The following is a 21,416-nucleotide window of genomic DNA, read 5'->3' as shown; positions in this document are numbered from 1 at the left end:
TCACCTCCGAGGGTCTTGTCGACTTTGACCTCACCCTTTTGTGACTGGGGTTTGTGACGTTTCCCTCACATTTCAATCCAGCCAAGAGATGTATCGATGCAGAGCCCTTACAATTGGCCTGGCTGAATTGGACCCTTGTCTATCGAGGAACCCCGAACCAAGTCCACCTTGATTGCTTTCGCACTTCTCTTATATGTGAAGCAGTCATGTCGACCATATCGTCAGAGGTTGCAACACTGACAGCCTTCATTAAACCCCTCACAAATCCACAACTAAAAGATTTGTTGAGGTATGAGGGCCTCCAGGTATCTGGGTTGAAGGTAGCCCTACAGCTCCGCATTATTCAAAGTTCGTCAATTCTCCCAGACTCTTATTATGACTTGTTCATTCTATCCTCTGCATGGTCTCCAATCTTTTCTTCAAGCCTTTGTGGCATATCCCCTTCTTACAGAAACCCGTATATTGACCAACAAAATAGGAATCGAATCCCTTGCGGAATCTGACCCTGTCAGTTTCGATGCTCTGGCCAGGCGCATCCGCGCTACTGCTTTCCCAAACACTGTGCCGTATCAATCACCCACTAGGCCACAATACCAGCCATCGCCTGTCTCTCAATCTCCTGCACAGGCTCGATCTGCACCGCTTGGGGTTTCCATGTCACCTCACCCATACTCCTCTGGTGGGAGTGCTCCTCTCATGAAACCTCCTGTGGCCGCTCATAAATCTCCAGGTCCTTTGATTTTCAAAGAGAGTCCATTTTACACAATCCTCGAGCCCTTGACTGCAGTCGTGGAATGTAAAGGTATGTTACTATGTTCTTTTGAACCTTGTGGGACATCTATGTCTAATTTTATCCAGTTCGCGAACAAACACGGGATAGTGTTGAACTGAAGGTCATGCTATCTCAGCAAGTTGCCTACAGGCTGCAAACGGACTCAAATCTTCGAGTGATGGTTTATTGCGCCGGTGATTCGGGCCTCACACAATACACCAAGTCGGACATCGCATTTCCACATCAGGTGGAGCTCAAAGTAAACCTCGATGAAGTCAAAGCCAATCTCAGAGGTCTGAAAAATAGACCAGGGACTACACAACCTGCAGATGTCACCAACTGGATCCGCAAAAAACCCAATTATCCAAATAATATTGTCATGACTTACGCATTGACACAAAAGGTTGGGTCCCATTCCGTTTCGACTCGGTAGAGTAGGTGTTAGACTGTTTGACTAACTACTTCTTACACAGAAATTCTTTGCGCTTGCCAATCTCGTGAAGCAGCATCCCACTGATGATCTTGTCTCGCAATTGAAGACACGCAAACTCATCTCGAAGGAGCAAGTATTACGCGAAAGTAAGAACCCCTTCTGGTTCTCTTCCTTGGGTGATACTATGCTAATCTAGATATACAGTGAAAAATCGCGCGAATGACTCAGACATTGTCGCGACATCAAGTGTCATGTCACTTAAATGCCCTCTATCTACCCTGCGCATACAGGTGCCTTGCCGCTCTATTGTTTGTACACACAATCAATGCTTCGATGCATCTTCATTCCTTGAATTGCAAAAACAAGCTCCAACTTGGATGTGCCCTGTGTGTTCCAAATCGACCAGCTTTGAGTCTCTACAGGTTGACCAGTAAGTCCACATCCCCTTGACATATCTGTTTATTTTCCTGACTGATTGTGTAGGTATGTTGATGACATTCTTCAGTCAACGTCACCAGACATCGACCAAGTCACCGTTGAACCTGACGGTGTATGGTCAAGCCCCACTGACTCCGACACGACAAAACCGGGAGGGATGACTCCCGCGTCAGATGACGACGACGACTTGATCGAGATCAGCGAGCCAGGAATGCCCGTTGTAAAACAGGAACCGGGACCCCTAAACTTCGCCCTGGAGCGAACACCTGCGCAGTCGCAGTCGCAATCACAGTCGCAGTCACGAGAGGCATCAACCCCGTCCTCCGCAATGCGCATGTCCAGCAAAAAGCGACCTATTGCTCAGGTCATCGACCTGACTGAAAGCGGTGATGAAGATGAAGAGTCTCCTGTTCCACCTCCTAAAAGACTAGCTTCAAGTCTACCATCCCGAGCTTTTTCTCGTCAGGAGTACCACATGCCGCCTGCCAGCAGCCCTCTGAATGGCGGGTCGTACCCACCGTGAATTCGGAATCTTTTTTTTTTTATTCTATTCAGGCTTGTGTCAAGCTGAGGACCAGAAAAAAAAAAAAAAAAACATCTGTTGTTTCTCTTTCTGGTGCATATTTCCATGGAGTTTCTGGCAGGGGGAGTCTTCAAGATATCACAAGTGGCTATGTATCCAAGAGGGATTGTATCATTCTAGTTTTAACCAGCCAATTAGCCTGGAAATATATTGTGAACTATTATTACTCTTATTATTATTATTTTTTTTTTCAAAATAACATACAATACATATAGATAGTATTTATATTTTGTTGTATAAGAGTTGTATAGATCAAGAGGCCAATATCTGGTGGATTCCGGCCTGCGGAGGTTAGCTTAGACTCTCCAACTCCCCAACTCCCCCAATTTCAATTCCTCTGACCATCAACGCATCCTCATTTCGTACATCAACCGGATTCCCTTGCTCATTCAACCTTTGAATTTGATCACATTTGACTCTTTCATAATGTCATTCGATTCAACTTCCCCGTTAAATACTGATTCAAATGCCCGCGTCTTCAGCTCCTCATGTTTTGACTTCCTACTCATAGAATTGGTGCCAATGGCCGAGCGTATGGCAAAGGATCTTGCGACCGAGGGAAAGGAAACTGAAGACGAAGAGGTTAGAGAGACGACATTCTTTCGTCTAGAGTCTCTGGGTTATCGTGTTGGGCAAGGCCTGGCGGAACGGTAAGCACGAACATCTCCTTTTGCAGCCCCTTTGCTTTTCTCTTGCTGTCCTACGGCGTGCTAACTCTGTATCTATCTCTATAGCTTCGCCCGAGACCGTCCTCGATTTACCGATAATCTCGATGTGATCAAGTTTCTCTGTAAGGATCTGTGGATGGTCCTATTCAAGAAACAGGTGGATAATTTGAAAACGAACCATCGGGTATGTGCAATACAGAGAGCATTGTAGTCTGGGAAGATACGACATTACTGCACTTGCACAGAGGTCTCCAATAAAACTAATGTCGATAATCCATAGGGTGTCTATGTTTTGACCGACAGCGCGTTCCGGCCATTTGGTAGGATGAGCATGGCGGTACGGAGTGAAGCAATATCCATGGCGCAGGCAGTAAGCATTCCCCGTTTGCCTAATTAAGGTGGATATCTTGGCTTACAGATTGACCTAGTACCTCTGGTTTCCTTGTGGTATCATCCGGGGTGCGTTGGCCAATTTGGGTATCAACACCACCGTGCAGGCCGAGACCTCAGATCTACCAGGTGCAACTTTCCAGATCAAAACTCTCCAGCCTCGGCCTTGAACATGAACATGGTTGCACCTGGGCCTGGGCTAGCCTGTTGCTCAACCAATTTACGCCTAATCTATGACTTATGACAGTTCCATCTTGCAAAGACCTTGTGGTTCCGGTTCCTTCAATTTACTACAAGGATCTTGGATCATTCCAAAGTCTCTTGGTTACATGAGACAGGATACTGCAAACGCGCAAATATGGACGGTGAAACCTGTACTTCTTTCCATTCGCAGGTTGGTTACTATATTTGTGTGTCCAACCTGACCCATCTGATTTCGGACCGTACACTATTCGTGTCTGCTCATTGTTCATAAACTCGTGGTCTCACATTTAAAGCCTATCTTTCCGGGAGAAGATTGATTAGCAACGCTCTGCCATTTTCCGGTGTCATCGCAGTCGTGGAGAAACCTGCGAGAAGTCTACCGACACAAAGAGATCCACCCGACATACGTGGTGGACAAACCGACCAGGGGAGGGGAGGGAACCTTACTTTGGTGTAGAGTTCTTGGCGAACTCAACGCCCTTCTCGATGTTGCCCTGGAGTCCCTTGATGCAAGCCTCAAGGAGCTTCTTCTCCTGCTCGGTCACACCGTCAAGAATGTTGATGGCCTTCTCGGCGCCGTTGGGCTAGATCGAACATGTCAATTAGTTGTCTTAACACACTGGAAAATTGAAGACTTACACCAAGTTCCACAGGAGTGGAGAAGAACTCAAGACCGGTGGCCTTGGCAATCTCATCACCGCCAGCAACACCGGGCAGGTAGACGAAAGTAGGCTCAACAATGCCCTTCTCGCCCTTGGCAGCCTTGATGACAGCCTCGGCGAATCTAGTATCTGTCAGTGACCGTGGTAGCCCGGGGTTAACAGGACGAAACATACCTGAAACCGGCAAAGGCCATAGACAGAGTAGCGGAGCCAGTACCTTCCTTGGCCTTGACGACCTCGTCACCACCGAATTGGACACCTGTGAAATATCAGCAAATGCCTCCCACAGAAAGGACTGTTCACATACGGGTGACAAGAGCCTCGTAACGGTCAGCAGGGATCTGGAAGCTGGGGGAAACCTTGCTGAACAGAGGAACAATGGTCTCGCCAGAGTGGCCACCAATAACAGGAATGGTGGCATCAGCGGCATTCTTCACGCCGGAGAACTCCTGGGTGAAGGTCTCGGCACGAACGACGTCCAGGGTGGTCACACCGAACAGACGCTTGGGATCGAAGACACCCGCAGCCTTGAGGACCTCAGCGGCGATAGGGACAGTAGAGTTCACAGGGTTGGAGATAACGAGGATGAAAGCCTTGGGGGCAAACTCGGCGATGCTCTCGACGAGACCCTTCACAATTCCGGCATTGAACTTGAAAAGGTCGTCACGGGTCATACCGGGCTTACCTAGATGTCACCCTGGATGTTAGCAAAACACCCAACACCACATCCCGATCTGTGGATCTACTAACGGGGAATACCGGCGGGGATGACAACAACGTCAGCACCAGTCAGAGCGAGCTTCAATCCATCATCCTTGGGGAGGTAACCAGTGATTTTCTAGTCCACATTTTTTTTTTTTAGTAGGCTTATTCGCAATGCTTCGGGAGTATACGTACGGCGACCGAGGAGATGTGAGAGAGATCTGCAGCCACACCGGGGGTGTTGACAACATCATAGAGGGCAAGGTCATCAACAAGAGGGCACGCCTTCAGCAAAAGGGAGAGAGGCTAAATGATGTATTAGTTGAGCTCATAATAAGAGACTCAATGAGTTGGGTGTTTGTTGGGGGGGTTGTTGTTGTTCATACCTGGCCAATGCCACCAGCAGCTCCAAGAACAACTAATAACAAATTAGCAAATGATGGATCAAAACACCAGCGAATAACATACCAGCTTTGACCATGATGAATTATTATGTGTATGTGTGTATGTGTGTAAAGAGAGGGAGAAGAAGAAGAAGAAGAAGATGATGGATAGGGGGAATATGGGGGGGAATATGGGGGAGGAAAGGAAGCTTGAAGAGGGGGACGATTTATAAGAGGGGCAAGTGCTGGGAGAGAGAGGGGCAACCCCAGATCTTTCTTGGAGAGGTCCACGGGTGTTTTTTATGTCGACATCACTTTATTGGCCTTGATTTTCGTTGGTTTAGTTGTTTTAGTTATATCTTGTTATCTCTTGTTATATCTAGTTATATTTAATTGTTTTATTTGGCTTATATTTGACTGATATTTGACTGATATTTTGGCCAACTAGTATATCCTATCCTAACTATTAATATCTTAACATGAATCCCTCAATCCCCAATACAATACTTGATCCAAATGATCTCCCCGGTAATTCTCGTTCCCTTAACCTGAACTGTTCCACCCTTCCCCCGGGCTATACCGGGTTGTCATATCGGGAAAATGCGGACTATCATCTTCTCATTAAACCAGACATTGTGACTCGGACCAGTCGGTTGTGAATATATACCCTTGGCTAATTGGCTAATTGGCTAATTGGCTAATTTCTTTTCCGTTTCCATTTCACAGGACATTGTTCTCTGTTTTTCTCTTTCTTTAGAAGGTATCAGAGAGGACACTGATTTTGTATTTTGATTTTTCTGGACCTTGGGAGGCAAGACTGCTAGATTACATGGGTTCCAAGTCCAGCATGGCGTTTTACATACGCCTTATCAAGTCTCCTCCCCCCACCCCAAAATCCCCGATCCTTCATAGTTCACAATTCAGTCTCATGTCGAGCCAAATTTACTCGGACTCCTCAGCCTTACGGGCCTTAGCGCCACGGGGCTTCTGGGCAGGAGTATCCTTCTTGGGGAGCTGGGAGCGACGGACGGCGCTAACACGGGCGACGGCCTCCTCACGGAGATCAGCACGGTAGCTGTTCTTAGCGGTCTTGTCGGCAACACCCTTGTAGATCCTGAAGAGCAGATAATGATTAGCACTGGGTTGTGACAGTAACATACACCAAACCAAGTCTGGGAGGGGGAAGAAGGAATTCCATTCCACTTACTTGCGGGTGGAGGTGCTGGGACCGTAGGTCACAGTGACCACGTTCTGAGCGGGCTGCTGGGGGTTGCTGGGCTTTTTGGTGGTCACGGCAACACCGTTCTCAGTGGCCTGGACACCGACAGCCTGAAGGTATAATAGTTAGCGCCACATACTCTTTTCTTTTGTTTTTCCTTTTTTCCTTTTTTTTCTTTTTAAGAAAACAAAGGGGAAAACACCAGCAGTGTAGAGCATAATTACCTTGTTGTTGGCATAACCGGCATACTATAATGCGCCCAGAAGGGTCCGTCGTTAGCCATGCATTCCCGGAGAGCATCATCCATTCCGTCTAATTCCCGAGGCCCGTACCTTGTAGGAGTGCTTGTTCAGCAGGTTCATGGGGTCCCGGGAGAACTGGAAGCCACCGCCGGAGTTGCGGTTAACCAGGAAGGAGTTCTGGTTGCCTATTCCCAAGATTGATGAGCTAGAGTTCGGTTTCCAAAAGCTATGACATAAAAGTTCGAAAAGGAAAAAGTCGGAGAATCGGACATACGGGTGATCTGCCAGACCAGATCGTTGGAGATGTTTGAGGCCATTGTGATGAGAGGGGATGTTGAGTTGGAGAATTGAAAGATCGAAATCACTATCAAAACCGTCTTCACGTCGATCAAATTGTGTGTGTCTCGAATGCCAAGACCTCAGATTCGACGGGGTCTCGCTAAGGCGGCTACTTTAGGAATAGCTTTGATTCCTTGATGCCTTGGTGCCTTAATACCTGAATACCTGAATACCTGAATCATGTCATCCCTCGTTGCCTATTTTCTAAGGCATAACTGACAGCATCCGGCGACCTCCAGGCTGCCAATAATATGAACGCGATGCTGACGTTGCCCCCTCCAAACTCTCCTTTCTAGAACCACTTCTAATATTCCTATGCCTTCTTCATCAACCGCTTATTGCCTGATGGGACAAGTCATCTCTTAGCTCTTTGGCGAATTACTTCTCCTTACCTCGCAGTATCGCAAAACAACTCTATACTACCGTTAGTTACTACACGCCGGAATCTTCACCGGTATCACTCACCATCATGACCTACATTCTCTTCTATTTCCTACTCTTTTCAGTTATCGTCGGCGGGACAGGTAGGTCAAATGTCTTTCCAAGTCCACAGGGAACAAAGCAATCATTCATAACAAGTTTGGTTCTAATTACACTATAGCGTTATACCTTACTCGGTCACGATGGATGCCATTAGTCCAAGTGCCTGATTATCTCTATCATCGCCTCCCATCAAGTTTTACCGCCGATCTCGAGGCCGGTCTCAGCTCGTCACAATTCGACATTACTACCAATCTTGCAGGCGGGGATTCGAGGGCTGGCTTGGACCAACAAGCAAAGACCGAGGTGATCAAAATTATGAAGAGCCGAAAGGTCAATTTTGATGAAGCACGGCGAATATACACGGAGAAACGATTTGCAAAGAATAACATCGGGCCTGACGGCCGGCCAAGGGACCCCAAATTCGTCTCTTTTTCGTGATTAGCCTACAACCATGTCGCCAATCCTAAAATGTTTCCTTGGTCATTGTGAAAGCGGACATCTTGCTAGCAGAGTCCGTACAAACAGGTCATGTCTTTTGCCCAGTAATATCTCATCTGTGCTATCGGAGCACTTGGGTTACTACGGCTTACCACTTCGGCCGGTAGATTTCTTGTGTCTGTGAATGATCCATGGCAATTGAAACCTATTAAGTTGACGTGCTATCAAAATAACAACAAGTCTGTCTGTTTTTCTCCGTGTCCAATAGACACTTAATATTACATGTGACCATCCGGCACTGCCAACAGCCAGTCCGCGTCAATGATCCAACCCCCCACCCCGGCTAAACATGTTCGAGGTAGCCACACAAGATGAGAAGATCAAACACACGGACCACCGGTTTGGTTCTTGGGTCATCAAATCATGTCAAAAAAGGGAAGAAAGGTAGAATTCTACTTCCCGTAGTAACGAGAATAGTGACAAGGGCTCATAGCTTTTGTGGGGGAGATTGATTTTCAAAGAAGATCGAAAGCCACTGGGAATCACCGAGCGCCTCCGTATCCAGGCTGTTGGAATCCCGGTGGCAATGAAGGCGCCCCAGCTGGTGGTCCAAATCCAGGCGGCGCAAACCCAGGGGGAGTTGCAGCCTGTGGGACGAAGGGCGGCTGGCCTGCACCATTGAATCCAGGTGGTAAAAATGATTGTGGGCCGCCGTAGCCAGCTTGAGAAGGCGGGGGTCGGGCTGGGAGTCCGGGGGGGTGGGGTATTGAGTGAAGGGACGGGAGGTGGAACATGTCGGTTTGGAGGGGGAGCGGTCTGGTAGGGCATTGGAGGGGGTGCACTCTGGTAGGGCATAGCTGGTGGCATACCCCGATTCATGCCTAGATCGGGCGTGTGAGGCGGGGCTGTGCCCAAGGGTCGAGAGCTGTCGCCGTTCGACATAACAGGCGTTGCTGATACACCAGGGGCAGCGCCAGGGAACTGCGGAGGTTGCTGAGTGGGTGGCTGTACATTATGTTTGCGAGCCTGGGCTGCCAACATTCGCTCCGCTTCATCACCATGTCTCTCGCCTTTCCCATCCTTCTTGTACGCATACTGCACCGAAACCTGTTTGTTCATCAGGTACTGGCCATTCATGTTGGAGATGGCCGCGTCCGAGGATTCGAAATCGGCAAAAGACACAAATCCGTATCCCTTGGACAGATTATTGTCATCACGAGCAATCTAATAATGATGATAAAAGACACACTGTTAACGGTGTCCACCTTATTAGTACTGGGGAAGAACTCACTTTAGGGGGATTGACAAGATTGCCAAAGCGACTGAATGTATCAAATAGAACCTGCTCGGCAACCATAGGGTCAAGATTACCCACAAACAGCTCTGCGCCAATTTCCACAGTCTTTTGTTTATCGGCTGATGCCTTGTTAACACGAATAGGCTTGCCGTGGAGACGGACTCCATTCATGATCTTTGATGCATATTCGGCATCCTCCTCGCTGATGAACTCGACAAACCCGTACCCCTGATGTAACTGCGTGACCCGGTCTTTGGGTAGATGGACATTGACAATGCGCCCAACCTGCAGCATCAATTCCCATACTAGGCTGTCTGAGACCCGTTCATCAAGGTTTCCAATGTAAACGGTTGCCTCTTTATCTTGTTCCCTAGGTTGAGTTAGCATCAGGATCCTATAATGAGGAAAGAGGGTCTTACCAATGCCTTGCGTTCGACATGGCGCCAGTGAATTAATTGGAGAGGGGTGGGGGGGAAAAGCTCCCCCTGAAGGAAAAGGACTCAAAGATCCAAGTAGAATTGATAAGCTGTGAAATTCCCGGTGGTAAAAACTTTGGAGCAACAAAGTAGACTAATTTGAGTGGAAGTGGAGAGGTAATGAGGTATGAAAGTGTTGAAGTGAAGGGAAAGCCGGAGAGTTAAGGGAAGATCAGTGACCTTTCCCGAAAACTTTTGATTCCGCAAATCCTCCCTGTTTCCACTTCACCTATCAACCACATCTCCCACTTGTTCCTTTGGATCGACTTTGAACAAACTCCAATTTATTCTCCTTGATCTCCTTTAAATCCTCCCTAACCTCACTCTCATAAATTCACAATGGTTCAATTCTCAGAGGAGACCAAGGTTCGTCGCAAACCCGATCTGATCCTCCTTGAGACCGGTTTTCTAACTCTCTCTTTTTAATCTGTTTAGGAGCGCGTCTCCAAGGTCATCGATATTTCTCGGGTTGCAATCCACTAGTGAGCCTCGTATCACCTTCATGCCATCCTCCGAGCTAACCAGCGATAACCATCTAGTGGATACTTGCCTCTGATCGTGTATCTGGGTATGTATATACACTTGGTGTTCTTGACACAATAAGTTAACCAAAAGAAAAACCATAGGCTACACCTATAGCGAGCCCAAGCCAACACTGTTCAGGTATGTCTCAAAACTCCTTGGGTTCCAGCTGTTATGACTAACTTGACACCTAGATTGTTCTCGCCTCTTGCGTAAACTACGTGTTGACTGGAGAAATGATATTGGATATGTGGGTTGGATGGATATGGCCCAGTATATTCTTGGATGACCTTTCGATTATTCTCTCTATGAGCCCTCTGTGAGAGCCCTCTGTGAGGAATAATGGGTTTGAATCTCTGGATACCACTGTTTGAAGCTTGTGAAAGCTGGATGGTTTTGTATTTTTAAAGTCTTTGGCCGAATATTTGTCTGCTTTGGTACGGAATTGCTGTAATCCTGTGATATCTCATAGTAAACACTAAACACTAAGCTTTGTGTAAATGCAGAAGGTGTGTTGTGGTGCACATATATTCCATACGGAGTTACTCAGCGGTCACATGTTCTGACATCCTTGGAATTCTCTCTTTATCTTCTTTATCTTCCTCTGCTCTGACATCATTCTCCGTACACTCTCCCCCAGTGTCTCCATCTATCTCTGGGCTGTTCGAATTTGTATCTTTGTCTAAAGGCAGGTTCATGACTAGTCAAGATGGCTTCTCGTCATCCTTTGTGGAGACCGTAGCAGGATTCACAGCGGGAATTGTGTCAACTCTGTCTCTACATCCTCTTGACATGGTCAAAACAAGGCTACAAGGCAAGCTTCAATATTATCTTGGTTCCCCTTGGGTTATAGAGTGACTAACCCTGTTTTCATATATGTAGTCGATCGATCATCTTCCCGATTTGGGAGTTCACTACGAATCATTCGCAATATCTTCTCTCATGAGGGTGGCTATGCCGCTTTTTACCGAGGACTTACCCCCAATCTTATCGGAAATTCCACAAGTTGGGGGTTGTACTTTTTATGCTACAGCAGCTTGAAGGATACTATTCGAGCCTATCGCGAGGAGAGGGAGCAGATTCTCACATCGTCTGATTATCTTCTCGCATCTGGCAGTGCAGGTATGCACATCTCATGTCCAATTCAGCATCGTTTCTCTGTTCCTCAGTTAACCTGTGGAACTCCATAGGCGTCATTACGTCGGTCCTCACCAATCCAATCTGGGTGATCAAAACTCGCATGTTGTCAACAGGTTCGCATGCTCCAGGGGCATATTCTTCGTTTGCATCCGGGGCCAAACAGATATACCAGATGGAAGGAATACCCGGCTTCTACCGAGGTCTCATACCAGCCCTATTTGGCGTCAGCCATGGTGCCCTTCAGTTTATGGCATATGAGCAGTTGAAACTCTTCAGATCCCGGTCGATGAATACCAAGGACTCAATTGAGAGCAACCATTTGGGCCCCGAGCGGGCACTGGGTAATTTTGATTTTTTGGTCATCTCCGGTCTATCAAAAGTCTTCGCTGGCAGCGTGACGTATCCTTACCAAGTAATTAGGTCCCGGTTGCAAACTTATGAGGCCCACCTGATCTACCGTGGGGCCATTGATGTCTTTTCCCAGGTATGGGCCCAAGAGGGGATTGCGGGTTTCTATAAGGGTCTTGGTCCAAATCTGTTCAGGGTCCTTCCAAGTACGTGGGTTACCTTCCTGGTATACGAGAATACCAAGGTCTACCTATTCCGGCTGGCGGAAAATCCATGGAATACTTCCTACTAATTGTGACAGTGTCATCTACGACTAGCCAGTTGGTGGTAGTGGGCACTTGGCAATGCGGAATCTTATTGATAGAGAGAGAAGGGTAGGCCTGGTGACTAGCTCTATATATATATCCCTTTCCTCCGTTTATAGACGGGAGTCTACATCCTAATTAGGCGTAACTAGGCAACTCCTCGGCTCGCCCGTTTGCTTAGTCCCGTTCTTCCATTTATCGCCTATCCTTCGTATTCCTAATCTAACTAGGGTAGTCCTAATAGCTAACGTATTTCACACCAAGCCGCCACCCCAACCAAATCGCGTCCAGTAAATTAGCGCTTAGTTAAATCAACCCCCTACCATGCCACCAATTCGCTCTCAATCAGCTAAAAATTTAGCAGAGCAAGAGGGTAGGGTTTTATTAGCTATCCAGGCTATTAAGAAGCAAGAAATTCCTACCATTGCTGCTGAGACGATCCAGAGGCTCTAGCGCCTAGGGGCGTTCTTTACGAACCCACTATCGCTAGTTGACGACCGCCTCTGGTACGCGGCGATAGTGGTATTTAGGTTCGACCTTAAAGATCCCGCTTACTAGCCGGTTGGTTAGGAATACTAGTATGTTACCAGCCAGGTTTTTGGAACAAAAGAGTGCATTTAACAAAAATATTAAGTACAGAGAAGAAAAGAAAAAGAAGAAAAAGAATCTATAAAGACAGGACCATAAATGTTGTGGGTGTGTCCTATAATATCATATTTATTTATTTATTTCATTTATTTTATTGTTTATTTATTTACTTTAAAACAATTAGATTATAAGAATAATACTTAGACTTCGGCAAAACCCATTTTATAACCCATTCTTGGCATGCCAAGGACCCATCGGAACCCATCGGAACCCAAAATACATAAAATATGCATAAAATCGGTATAAATATACCTAATTAGGCAAGTCTTGGCACTTTTATGCCTAAACTTTAATTTTGGGTTCTTGGCATTGGGTTTTGGGTCGAAGGTGTCGAACGAAGGAACAGGGTAAGTGACTTGATACCAAGATCTTACTATATCGAGTAAGTGGTAAAATGAGTGTGTTTGTTAAGAAGTGCAAGGTCTTCTCTCTAAATATCCCTAAGTACTTACTAATAAGTAAGAAGTAGGTCCTACTTATATATAAAGAGAAAATCTAGTAATAATAGGACGGGTAAGGAGTCATTCTAGTCGATATACCCCCCTAAGAGCTACCTTCTAGTACTCTAAAGTTCTTTCTATTAAGTAATCTATTTATCGACTAAATACTAGATATTAACTAGCCTAAGTACTTCGATAAATACTTTATAAGCTTATTTTAAAAGAAGTTTTTTAAGAATCTAATATTATAATTAAAACTAACTATATAAAAAAGCCTCTTTTATTATATAGCTATCTTATTAGCTTTTAAAATAGTAAGTAGCTCTATCTCTATAATTAATATTATTACTATCTTCTACTTACTTATCTTTTAGTTAATAGTAGCTCTAAAAAGCTTATAAAAGAAGCCTTTTAAACTTTTCCGATTAATATAATTATTAAAGAAAGTATTACTTAAGAAGAAGAGAGTAAACGCGGAATATATAAGATAATATTTAAGAATAAGAAACTAGGTATTATAAAGATATTAGATTAATTAATTTATTACCTTTTAATACTTAAAACCTAGGTTTATAAAAAACTCGGCTAAGTAATTAGCTACCTTTATTATATCTAGGTAAGTAATAATAGTTAGATAGAGAGTAGAACTAAGCTTTTATTAGTACTTATAGATCTACTCTTTACTTGTTACCAGCCAATTCTTAATTAAAAGAGTGCATTTCAACTAGAACAATAAGTATAGAGAAGGAAAAGAAAAGAAAGAAAAAAGAAATCAACAATAGGACTAAAGATAATATAGGGTGGGTCCTAGGTTAAGGGCGGAAACAATCAGTAGAAAACTCTATAGGCGGAGTCAACTAGCAGAAAACTCTATAGATCGTTATATAACCCCCGACTAAGAATATATTTAGCCCCTAAATACCGGCTTATCGTTATCTCTATAGTCTTTAAGGAAGACTTCGTCTTTAGCTACGTCTATCTAGGCTTATAGGCGTATTAGGGGTCCGGGCTTTAAAGGGTAATTATTATAAAAATCCTAAATTTTCTAAGGTATATACTTAAAATTCCCTATAAGATACTATTATAGATCGAGGTTATAGCCGAGCTATTAAACTTAGTATTATAACTTCTAGTAATAAAGATATAAATCGATAATCTTATCTACCTCCTATTTATCTTTTTTAGAGATCTTAATTAGTAATAGCGGATCTAGATACTATCTATATAATAGTTCTAATAATAAGGCTTTTCGAAGCTTATTAGGATTAAATATTAAATAAACTCTAATAGATTCTAGAAGATTAAGCTTATAAGTATTTCCGATCTTTTTAATAATTTTATAAGATCCGCTAATAAGATAAAAAAACTTCCGATTTAGATAATTAAACTACTAATCTTTTATTATAATAAAAATCTAATTACTAATATCGAAATCCTCTTCTTTCTAATACTTATTTACTTATTAAATTATCTATTATTAAGACTTTATAATCTAATTCTTTATCTTTATCTAGATATCTTAAAGTTATAATAATATATTAATTATATCCTATTTATTATTTATTAGATTACTTTAATTCTTTTAGTTAAAAAATATAATTAGTTTATAATCTTTTTTAATAAAAAATAGTAATTATTTTATAATATTCTATAAAAGAATTAATATTATAAAATCTATTATTAATAAAATCTCTAATTAATTATTTTAATTTTATTTAATATATAATTATAATCTCTAGGCTATATATTAATTTATAATTTTATTTTATTTATTAATTTAGAAATAATAAATAATTAATAACTTCTTTTTAATTCTAAATATTTAATAGAATTTAATCTAGAATTTTAAAATAAATTATTCTTTTTAATCTAATATAATAATCTCCGGAATATCTATAATTTAAATTATATTATTAATAAATAGTTAAGTTATTTATTTAATATTAATATTTTTATAATAAAGAATAAAAATTAGTCTTTTATTTAGTCGATTAATAATTATAAAAATAATATTATAATTATAATAATCTTTTAGGAATAAGTAGAAATCTATTAAAATATATTACTAGAATCTTTTAAGAATAAATAAAAGATATAATAATTTAGATATATAATCTCGCTAAGCTTTTATTTATTTATAAATTAAATAGTTTTTTATATATTATTTTATATTATTAGCTTATTTTAGTTAATAATATCTTAATAAAATAAGCTTTTTTAGTTTCTTAATTCTAAGATATATAATTAATAGTTATTAATATATATTATTAAAAAATCTTATATATAAATCTCTTTTATTTAAGATCTTAAATTGTCTTTTAAATAAGAATAAATCTTCTTTAATTATCTACTTTTAATTATTATTTTTCTTAATAATTTATTAGAAATCTTCTAGCTTATTACTTTTTTAATTAATTTATTTAACTTATTTAATAATATTTATTATAGATCTTATATTAATTAGATTTAAATTAATTAGATAAATACTTTTTTCTAAATAACTTCTTAATAAAAATATTATTTATCTATTATTATTAGTATAAAATAAGTCTTTTTATAATAAGATATTAACTATAATATTCTTCTTTTTAAGATAGTATTTAATTATAAAGTAGAACTAAAATAAGAACTTACTTTATCTTACTTACTATTAATTTATTTATCTTATTATTATAAAATATTTAAGAGATTAATAATCTATTAAGATCTTAAAATAATCCTTTTATATTAAATCTTTAAATTTAGATTACTATTTTTATAATATATAAATAATTATTAAGAGTTTTTTATTTTATATTTTATAATTTAATTTTATAAGCTATATACTCTTTAAAAAGAAAATTATTAGATACTAAAAATTATTATTTTTATAATACTAAAAAAGAACTACTCTAAATACTCTATTAGAAGTATTAGTCTTAATCTTTATTTATTAAGCTAGATTATAATAATAAAGAATTAGTATAATTATTAATTTTTTTTTAGTAATATAAAAGCTATTTTATACTAGGGATCTCGATGGCATTACGCCTCTCGATAGTCCTTACGGAGGGAAGCGTTTAGTAGTAATAGTAAGCGATCCCCTCCGGGGGCCCTTCCAGGGGACCCCTCCCGGGGGGAGGGGCGGCCTTCGGCCGCCCGGAATAGAGGTATCAGGCCGCCTAGTTAATAACTCTCTCCTCTATATATCATCTATTCTTATCTCTCACCCTCTACCATTCCCGCACGCTTACTCTGGTCGCTACTACACGCTAGAGATCTCGATGGCCTTAGGTTAGCACCCAGTTTAGCACCTAGTTTAGCACCTAGTTTAGTAGCCAGTTTAGCACCTAGTTTAGCACCCAGTTTAGCACCTAGTTTAGCACCTAGTTTAGCACCTAGTTTAGCACCTAGTTTACTACCCAGTTTAGCACCTAGTTTAGTATCTACCTAGCTAACTATATAGTTAAGGATATAGTAGATGCCTAAGGCTATCTATCCTATAGGTGCCACGTGACCGCCACCTAATTAGGAGCAGATCGGTCTATATCACGTAATCTAGCTAGTTAGGTACCTAAGGCCATCTATCCTATAGGTGCCACATAACCGCTACCTAATTAGGAGTAGATCGGTCTATATCACGTAATCTAGCTAGTTAGGTGCCTAAGGCTATCTATCCTATAGGTACCACGTGACCGCCACCTAATTAGGAGCAGATCGGTATATATCACGTAATCTAGCTAGTTAGGTGCCTAAGGCTATCTATCCTATAGTACTACGTAACCGCTGTTTAATTTAGTCTAGATTAGTATATATCACGTAACGTGCGAGGCCCTTACGTAATATTTATTCTGCCGGTTGGGATTCTACCGGTTCTTAGCGAATAGATTTTCGCCGCCTAGACATCCTAGATATCTTATAGATTTCGACCTAGTGTTTGAGATCTAGGTCACGTGACGTACGAGGCCTTACGTAATATTTATTCTACCGGATAGGATTCTACCGTTTCTCAGCGATCAGTTTATACCGCCTAGACATCCAGATATCTTATGGATTTCGACCTAGTGTTTAAGATCCAGGTCACGTGACGTGCGAGGCCTTACGTAATGTTTATTCTGCCGGATAGGATTCTGCCGTTTCTCAGCGATCAGTTTACACCGCCTAGACATCCAGATATCTTATGGATTTCGACCCAGTGTTTGAGATCCAGGTCACGTGACGTGCGACCCCCTTATGATACTAGTTGCTCCGCTTCGCTCCGCAATTATTCTATCTATTTATAAAAAATATCTTACTAAATAAATTAATATAAAGATTTTAAGATAGTATTATATCTTTAAATAAATTATTAATAAAAATTATAAAATCCTAAAAATAACTAAATCTTTTTTATAATTATTAATACTTATTATAACTAAATAATATTAATCTAGAAAAGATTAATTATAATATTATCTATATTTATAATAAAACTAAGGAACTTTATCTTCTATATTAAGAATTTATACTTCGGTAATACTATCTAAAGACCTATTTTCTATAAATATTAAAATATCTCTCTTACTTACTATTAGTACTCTTTAAAAGTCTTATTATAGATTAAAATATTATTTATAAAAATTATAGTATATTTATCTAGATATTCTTATAATATATTATTTATATATTATTAGAATATAGTAGGTTTATTTATTAACTTAAATAGCGTAATCTTATATTTAAATAATCTATATTATATATAAAAGATAATAAGCTCTTCTATTTTTAATATTAGACGAATTCGGTAGAAATCTTATTAGATATTAAGCTTTATAAAAAACTTTACTTTATTAGTTTATTATAAGACTTTATTAATTAATAATAATAGATAATAATCTTTTTTTATAATAATATTTAATCTTTAAAAGTTAATATAAAAATAAAAACTATTTTTAGATTTCTTTACTATTAAGATTAGAGAGATATATAATATTAAATTTAGAATAATAAATCCTTTCTTAAGATTCTTTATAATATATTCTTTAGCTTTTTTTAGTTTATAAAGAGATAATTTATAAAAAGAATAATATCTAGATTATATTTTAGTTTTAAATATAATATTATAATTAACTTTAGATTTATAAGATAGTAATTTATCTAATCTTTTCTTTAAAAAAACTTTTATAAGATTATAATACTCTTTTAATAAAGTCCGGAATATCTTATTAATTTTAAGATCTTATATCTAAATACTTTTAATATTAATAATATAATTAATCTTATAAAAAGAGATTATAAAGATTTTAATTTTTTTATTAATTTTATTTCTTATATAAAATTAATTAAATCTAATATCTTTAATTATATAGATATTAATACTAATAAAAAACTACTCTTTTTTTATTAATATTTAAATCTTTAGAACTTTTATTTTATCCTCTAAATTTTAAATTATCTTCTATTTTTTTTTAATCTACTAATATCTATATTAATATTCTTAAATATATTAGAGTTATAAAGATAATTATTAATCTTACTAATCTTATTATCTAAAAAGATAATTATATTATTCTATATTAGCTTAATAAATAAGGTCTATTTTTAATAGCTTCTTTAAGATTTTAGTTAAAAAAGAAATAGTAATCTTACTTATAACTTTATTAAAAAGACTTTTTTAATCCGGTTAAATTATTTAGTATTATTAATAATCTAAAAGAATATTATACTTAATAAATTATATCCGCTTAAGGATTATATTATATTATCTAAGATTTATAATTAATATTAGGATCTATTATTATATTCTATTATCTATATAAACTATAAGAATAATAGCGTATTATATTAATTTAGCTAGCTTATTATTAAATCTATATATTAAATATTTATAGCTAAGTCTTTATATCTTAATTCTAAATTGTTTACTAAGTAGTATAATTATTATTATATTAATAAAGATATATTTATCTACTCTAGTATTATCTAATATTAAGATAGAAAAAGAGTAGCTATTATATATAAGTTATATATTAAAAACTAAGCTATCTCTAGGACTATTAATTAACTTTTATAAGTCTAATATAAATAGTAATACTTTCTTTTTATTTAGGAGAGAGATTTATTTTAGATAAAAGCTTTTTCTAGATTCTTTTTATCGCTTACTTCGAGTTCTACTATTTCTTAAATCTAAAAGGTAATAATAATTATAATAATTATAATAATAAACTAATTTAACTTTTTCTTTAGATAATTATAGATTATATATCCTCGTTCTTTATAATTAAAATAATAATCTTTTTTTATTAAAATCTTTTATTTAGATATAAAAAAACTAATAAAATTAGTATTATCTTTCTACTTTATATAAAAAGTAGAATTTGAATTAATTATAGTAGTATTTATATTACTTCCTAAAAGTAGATTTATATAAAAGTAAGAATTTATTAAGGGTATTGATACTACCACCCCCCTTGGATAATACCACCCCCCTTTAGATAATACCACCCCCCCTGCCTGAAAATTCAGTACCGCCTTCCTAATCGGGCACCGCTTTTACCTCGACACCTACACCTGCCTACCGACCTCCTTACCGCCTTCGTGTCAAACTCCCCCTAATACTATTGGACGATAGCAGATACCTACAATTTATATGTAAACATATAGTAAAATCAAGTCACTTTAGTCTCATGTATGTTGTAGGACTCGAGTAGCAAATAATCTAATAATGCAATTCTGGTTTATATATATTAACCTACCTTCTCCCAACTCATTTTTTCATCTATATTTATACTAAATCATCCGTTTTAATCCTTTTTTTTCATTATTTCTATCCTATTTTTATCATTCTAGTAACTAAAATAGCCTCTTTAGGCCTAGTATACCTTGATTCGTTAGATTCCGACCCTAGTTCGGACTATAAGATCGTCCCCGAGTCCCTACCGGCGCTACTAATCACCAGGTCTCCCTCTCCGTCTATTCCCTCGATTTCGATACCTCTTCCCTCTCTTAACTAATAGTTTAGCTTACCGGAGGAAGGAATTACAGCTATTAATACTTTCGCGCGCTAGTATAGGTACGTAGTATTAATACTTCGTTTAAAAACTATAAAGATAGGGGTAAAGAAGATAGACTATACTATAACCGCGGTCGTATATACCGAAACCGGGGTCCCGATAGTATAGAGCGTAAGCGTTAATTAACTATACTTATAGTTAACTATCCTTTCGCTATTTCCCTTCGGCTTTAGGATATAAATTAGTAGGTCCTAACTATAGAGAATTATATATATAATTATAAACTATCGCCGCTATTAACCTACCCCGCTTACCGGAAATAGGAGGTTTTTATAAAGGCTAAGGATCTCGAGAAGATACTAAAGTAAGGACTACCTACCCGTAAGATTATAACTAGAATATATAAGGATCCTAATTCTTATATAACTTCCCGTAATATATATAATTACCGGAAGAAGGTTTAGAGCCGATTCCTTTAGGATCGTACCCCGCTTTAAGTATTAATAATAGAGCTTTTAAAGGATAGTAATTAGATCTTTTAATATAAGATCGATAATAAGAGCTACGTTACTACTTTATTTTATATATATAAAATAAATATCGCTATACTAAAATTAAATCCCTAGGTAATTTCTATAGATTATATATATAAGACAAATCGATATAGTATACTATTACTTAATATTATTAGGTTCTTTACTACTAGTTTAACCTACTATCTTAGCTTTACTTTTATAAAGGATAAGAAGGAGGATAGCTATAAAGTTATCCTATAGTACCTTACTAAGGCCTATAAATCCCTTAGACTAGATCCCCCTATATAATCCTAACCGATAAGGAGTAAGCCCTAATAAACGCTATTAAGGATATCTTCCTAAAGATAAAGAATATAATCTATTTATAGTATATTAATATAAATATTATAAAGAAGGTACGCCCGCTACTTTCTAATTAGCTTAAAAAGGCTATATAAGAAGCTCGAAGCTAGGCGGATTTAATCTAGGCGGATTTAACCTAGGCGGATTTAACCTAGGCGGATTTAATCTAGGCGGATTTAACCTAAGACTCCGCTCGCTACCGCCGTCGTATAAAAGACTAAGAAGCTAAAGAGCTCTAATAGAAGGTTAACGAAGGCTAGAAGAAGATACTAAAGCGATAGAACTAAGTCGTTTTTATCTTAATAATTAATAATTTTAATATATAATAGGAAGTATTTAAAGAGAGATATACCGATCCAATTTTTAGTCCCCTTCTTAACTATATATAGGCTAAATAGATTAAGGATTACCCTAAGAAGTTCCTTTATTTTTATA

General features: G+C 38.5%; 7 protein-coding genes across 7 annotated transcripts; 4 read left to right on the top strand and 3 right to left on the bottom strand.

Annotated features, from left to right (window-relative positions):
- Positions 1-206: 206 nt before the first annotated feature.
- On the top strand, positions 207-2,166 carry N7516_007201 (uncharacterized protein; the record flags this gene model as incomplete). The annotated part of the gene is made up of 6 exons (XM_057219921.1): positions 207-348; positions 479-802; positions 859-1,175; positions 1,246-1,351; positions 1,410-1,635; positions 1,689-2,166. 6 exons carry the CDS (start codon positions 207-209, stop codon positions 2,164-2,166), a joined length of 1,593 nt encoding a protein of 530 aa, XP_057074012.1.
- A 486-nt stretch (positions 2,167-2,652) lies between these two features.
- N7516_007200 (trafficking protein particle complex subunit) lies at positions 2,653-3,454 on the top strand (the record flags this gene model as incomplete). Its single annotated transcript, XM_057219920.1, has 4 exons — positions 2,653-2,876; positions 2,961-3,078; positions 3,175-3,264; positions 3,323-3,454. The coding sequence occupies 4 exons, from the start codon at positions 2,653-2,655 to the stop codon at positions 3,452-3,454; spliced, it is 564 nt and encodes a 187-aa protein (XP_057074011.1).
- A 477-nt stretch (positions 3,455-3,931) lies between these two features.
- N7516_007199 (malate dehydrogenase) lies at positions 3,932-5,333 on the bottom strand (the record flags this gene model as incomplete). The annotated part of the gene is made up of 8 exons (XM_057219919.1): positions 3,932-4,072; positions 4,128-4,272; positions 4,325-4,409; positions 4,458-4,835; positions 4,901-4,988; positions 5,048-5,158; positions 5,239-5,270; positions 5,321-5,333. 8 exons carry the CDS (start codon positions 5,331-5,333, stop codon positions 3,932-3,934), a joined length of 993 nt encoding a protein of 330 aa, XP_057074010.1.
- An 844-nt stretch (positions 5,334-6,177) lies between these two features.
- On the bottom strand, positions 6,178-7,013 carry N7516_007198 (uncharacterized protein; the record flags this gene model as incomplete). The annotated part of the gene is made up of 5 exons (XM_057219918.1): positions 6,178-6,349; positions 6,443-6,564; positions 6,679-6,702; positions 6,787-6,881; positions 6,971-7,013. 5 exons carry the CDS (start codon positions 7,011-7,013, stop codon positions 6,178-6,180), a joined length of 456 nt encoding a protein of 151 aa, XP_057074009.1.
- A 422-nt stretch (positions 7,014-7,435) lies between these two features.
- Positions 7,436-7,956, top strand: N7516_007197 (DUF2015 domain-containing protein; the record flags this gene model as incomplete). The annotated part of the gene is made up of 2 exons (XM_057219917.1): positions 7,436-7,559; positions 7,637-7,956. Exons 1-2 carry the CDS (start codon positions 7,505-7,507, stop codon positions 7,954-7,956), a joined length of 375 nt encoding a protein of 124 aa, XP_057074008.1. The 5' UTR covers positions 7,436-7,504.
- A 542-nt stretch (positions 7,957-8,498) lies between these two features.
- N7516_007196 (U2 snRNP complex subunit HSH49) lies at positions 8,499-9,692 on the bottom strand (the record flags this gene model as incomplete). Its single annotated transcript, XM_057219916.1, has 4 exons — positions 8,499-8,698; positions 8,826-9,180; positions 9,248-9,623; positions 9,673-9,692. The coding sequence occupies 4 exons, from the start codon at positions 9,690-9,692 to the stop codon at positions 8,499-8,501; spliced, it is 951 nt and encodes a 316-aa protein (XP_057074007.1).
- Positions 9,693-10,960: 1,268 nt separating this feature from the next.
- Positions 10,961-11,983, top strand: N7516_007195 (putative mitochondrial folate carrier protein Flx1; the record flags this gene model as incomplete). The annotated part of the gene is made up of 3 exons (XM_057219915.1): positions 10,961-10,970; positions 11,134-11,373; positions 11,442-11,983. Coding segments are annotated over 3 exons (792 nt in total), but the record flags the coding sequence as incomplete, so codon positions are not given.
- Between the last annotated feature and the right edge of the window lie 9,433 nt (positions 11,984-21,416).

This window comes from Penicillium verrucosum, assembly GCF_028828655.1.
Source record: "Penicillium verrucosum strain IBT 35672 chromosome Unknown utg000002l_segment0_segment0, whole genome shotgun sequence".
NCBI classification, from domain to species: Eukaryota; Fungi; Ascomycota; class Eurotiomycetes; order Eurotiales; family Aspergillaceae; genus Penicillium; species Penicillium verrucosum.
The sequence above is the reverse complement of the archived record's forward strand: the minus strand, read 5'-3'. Positions and strand labels throughout refer to the sequence as shown.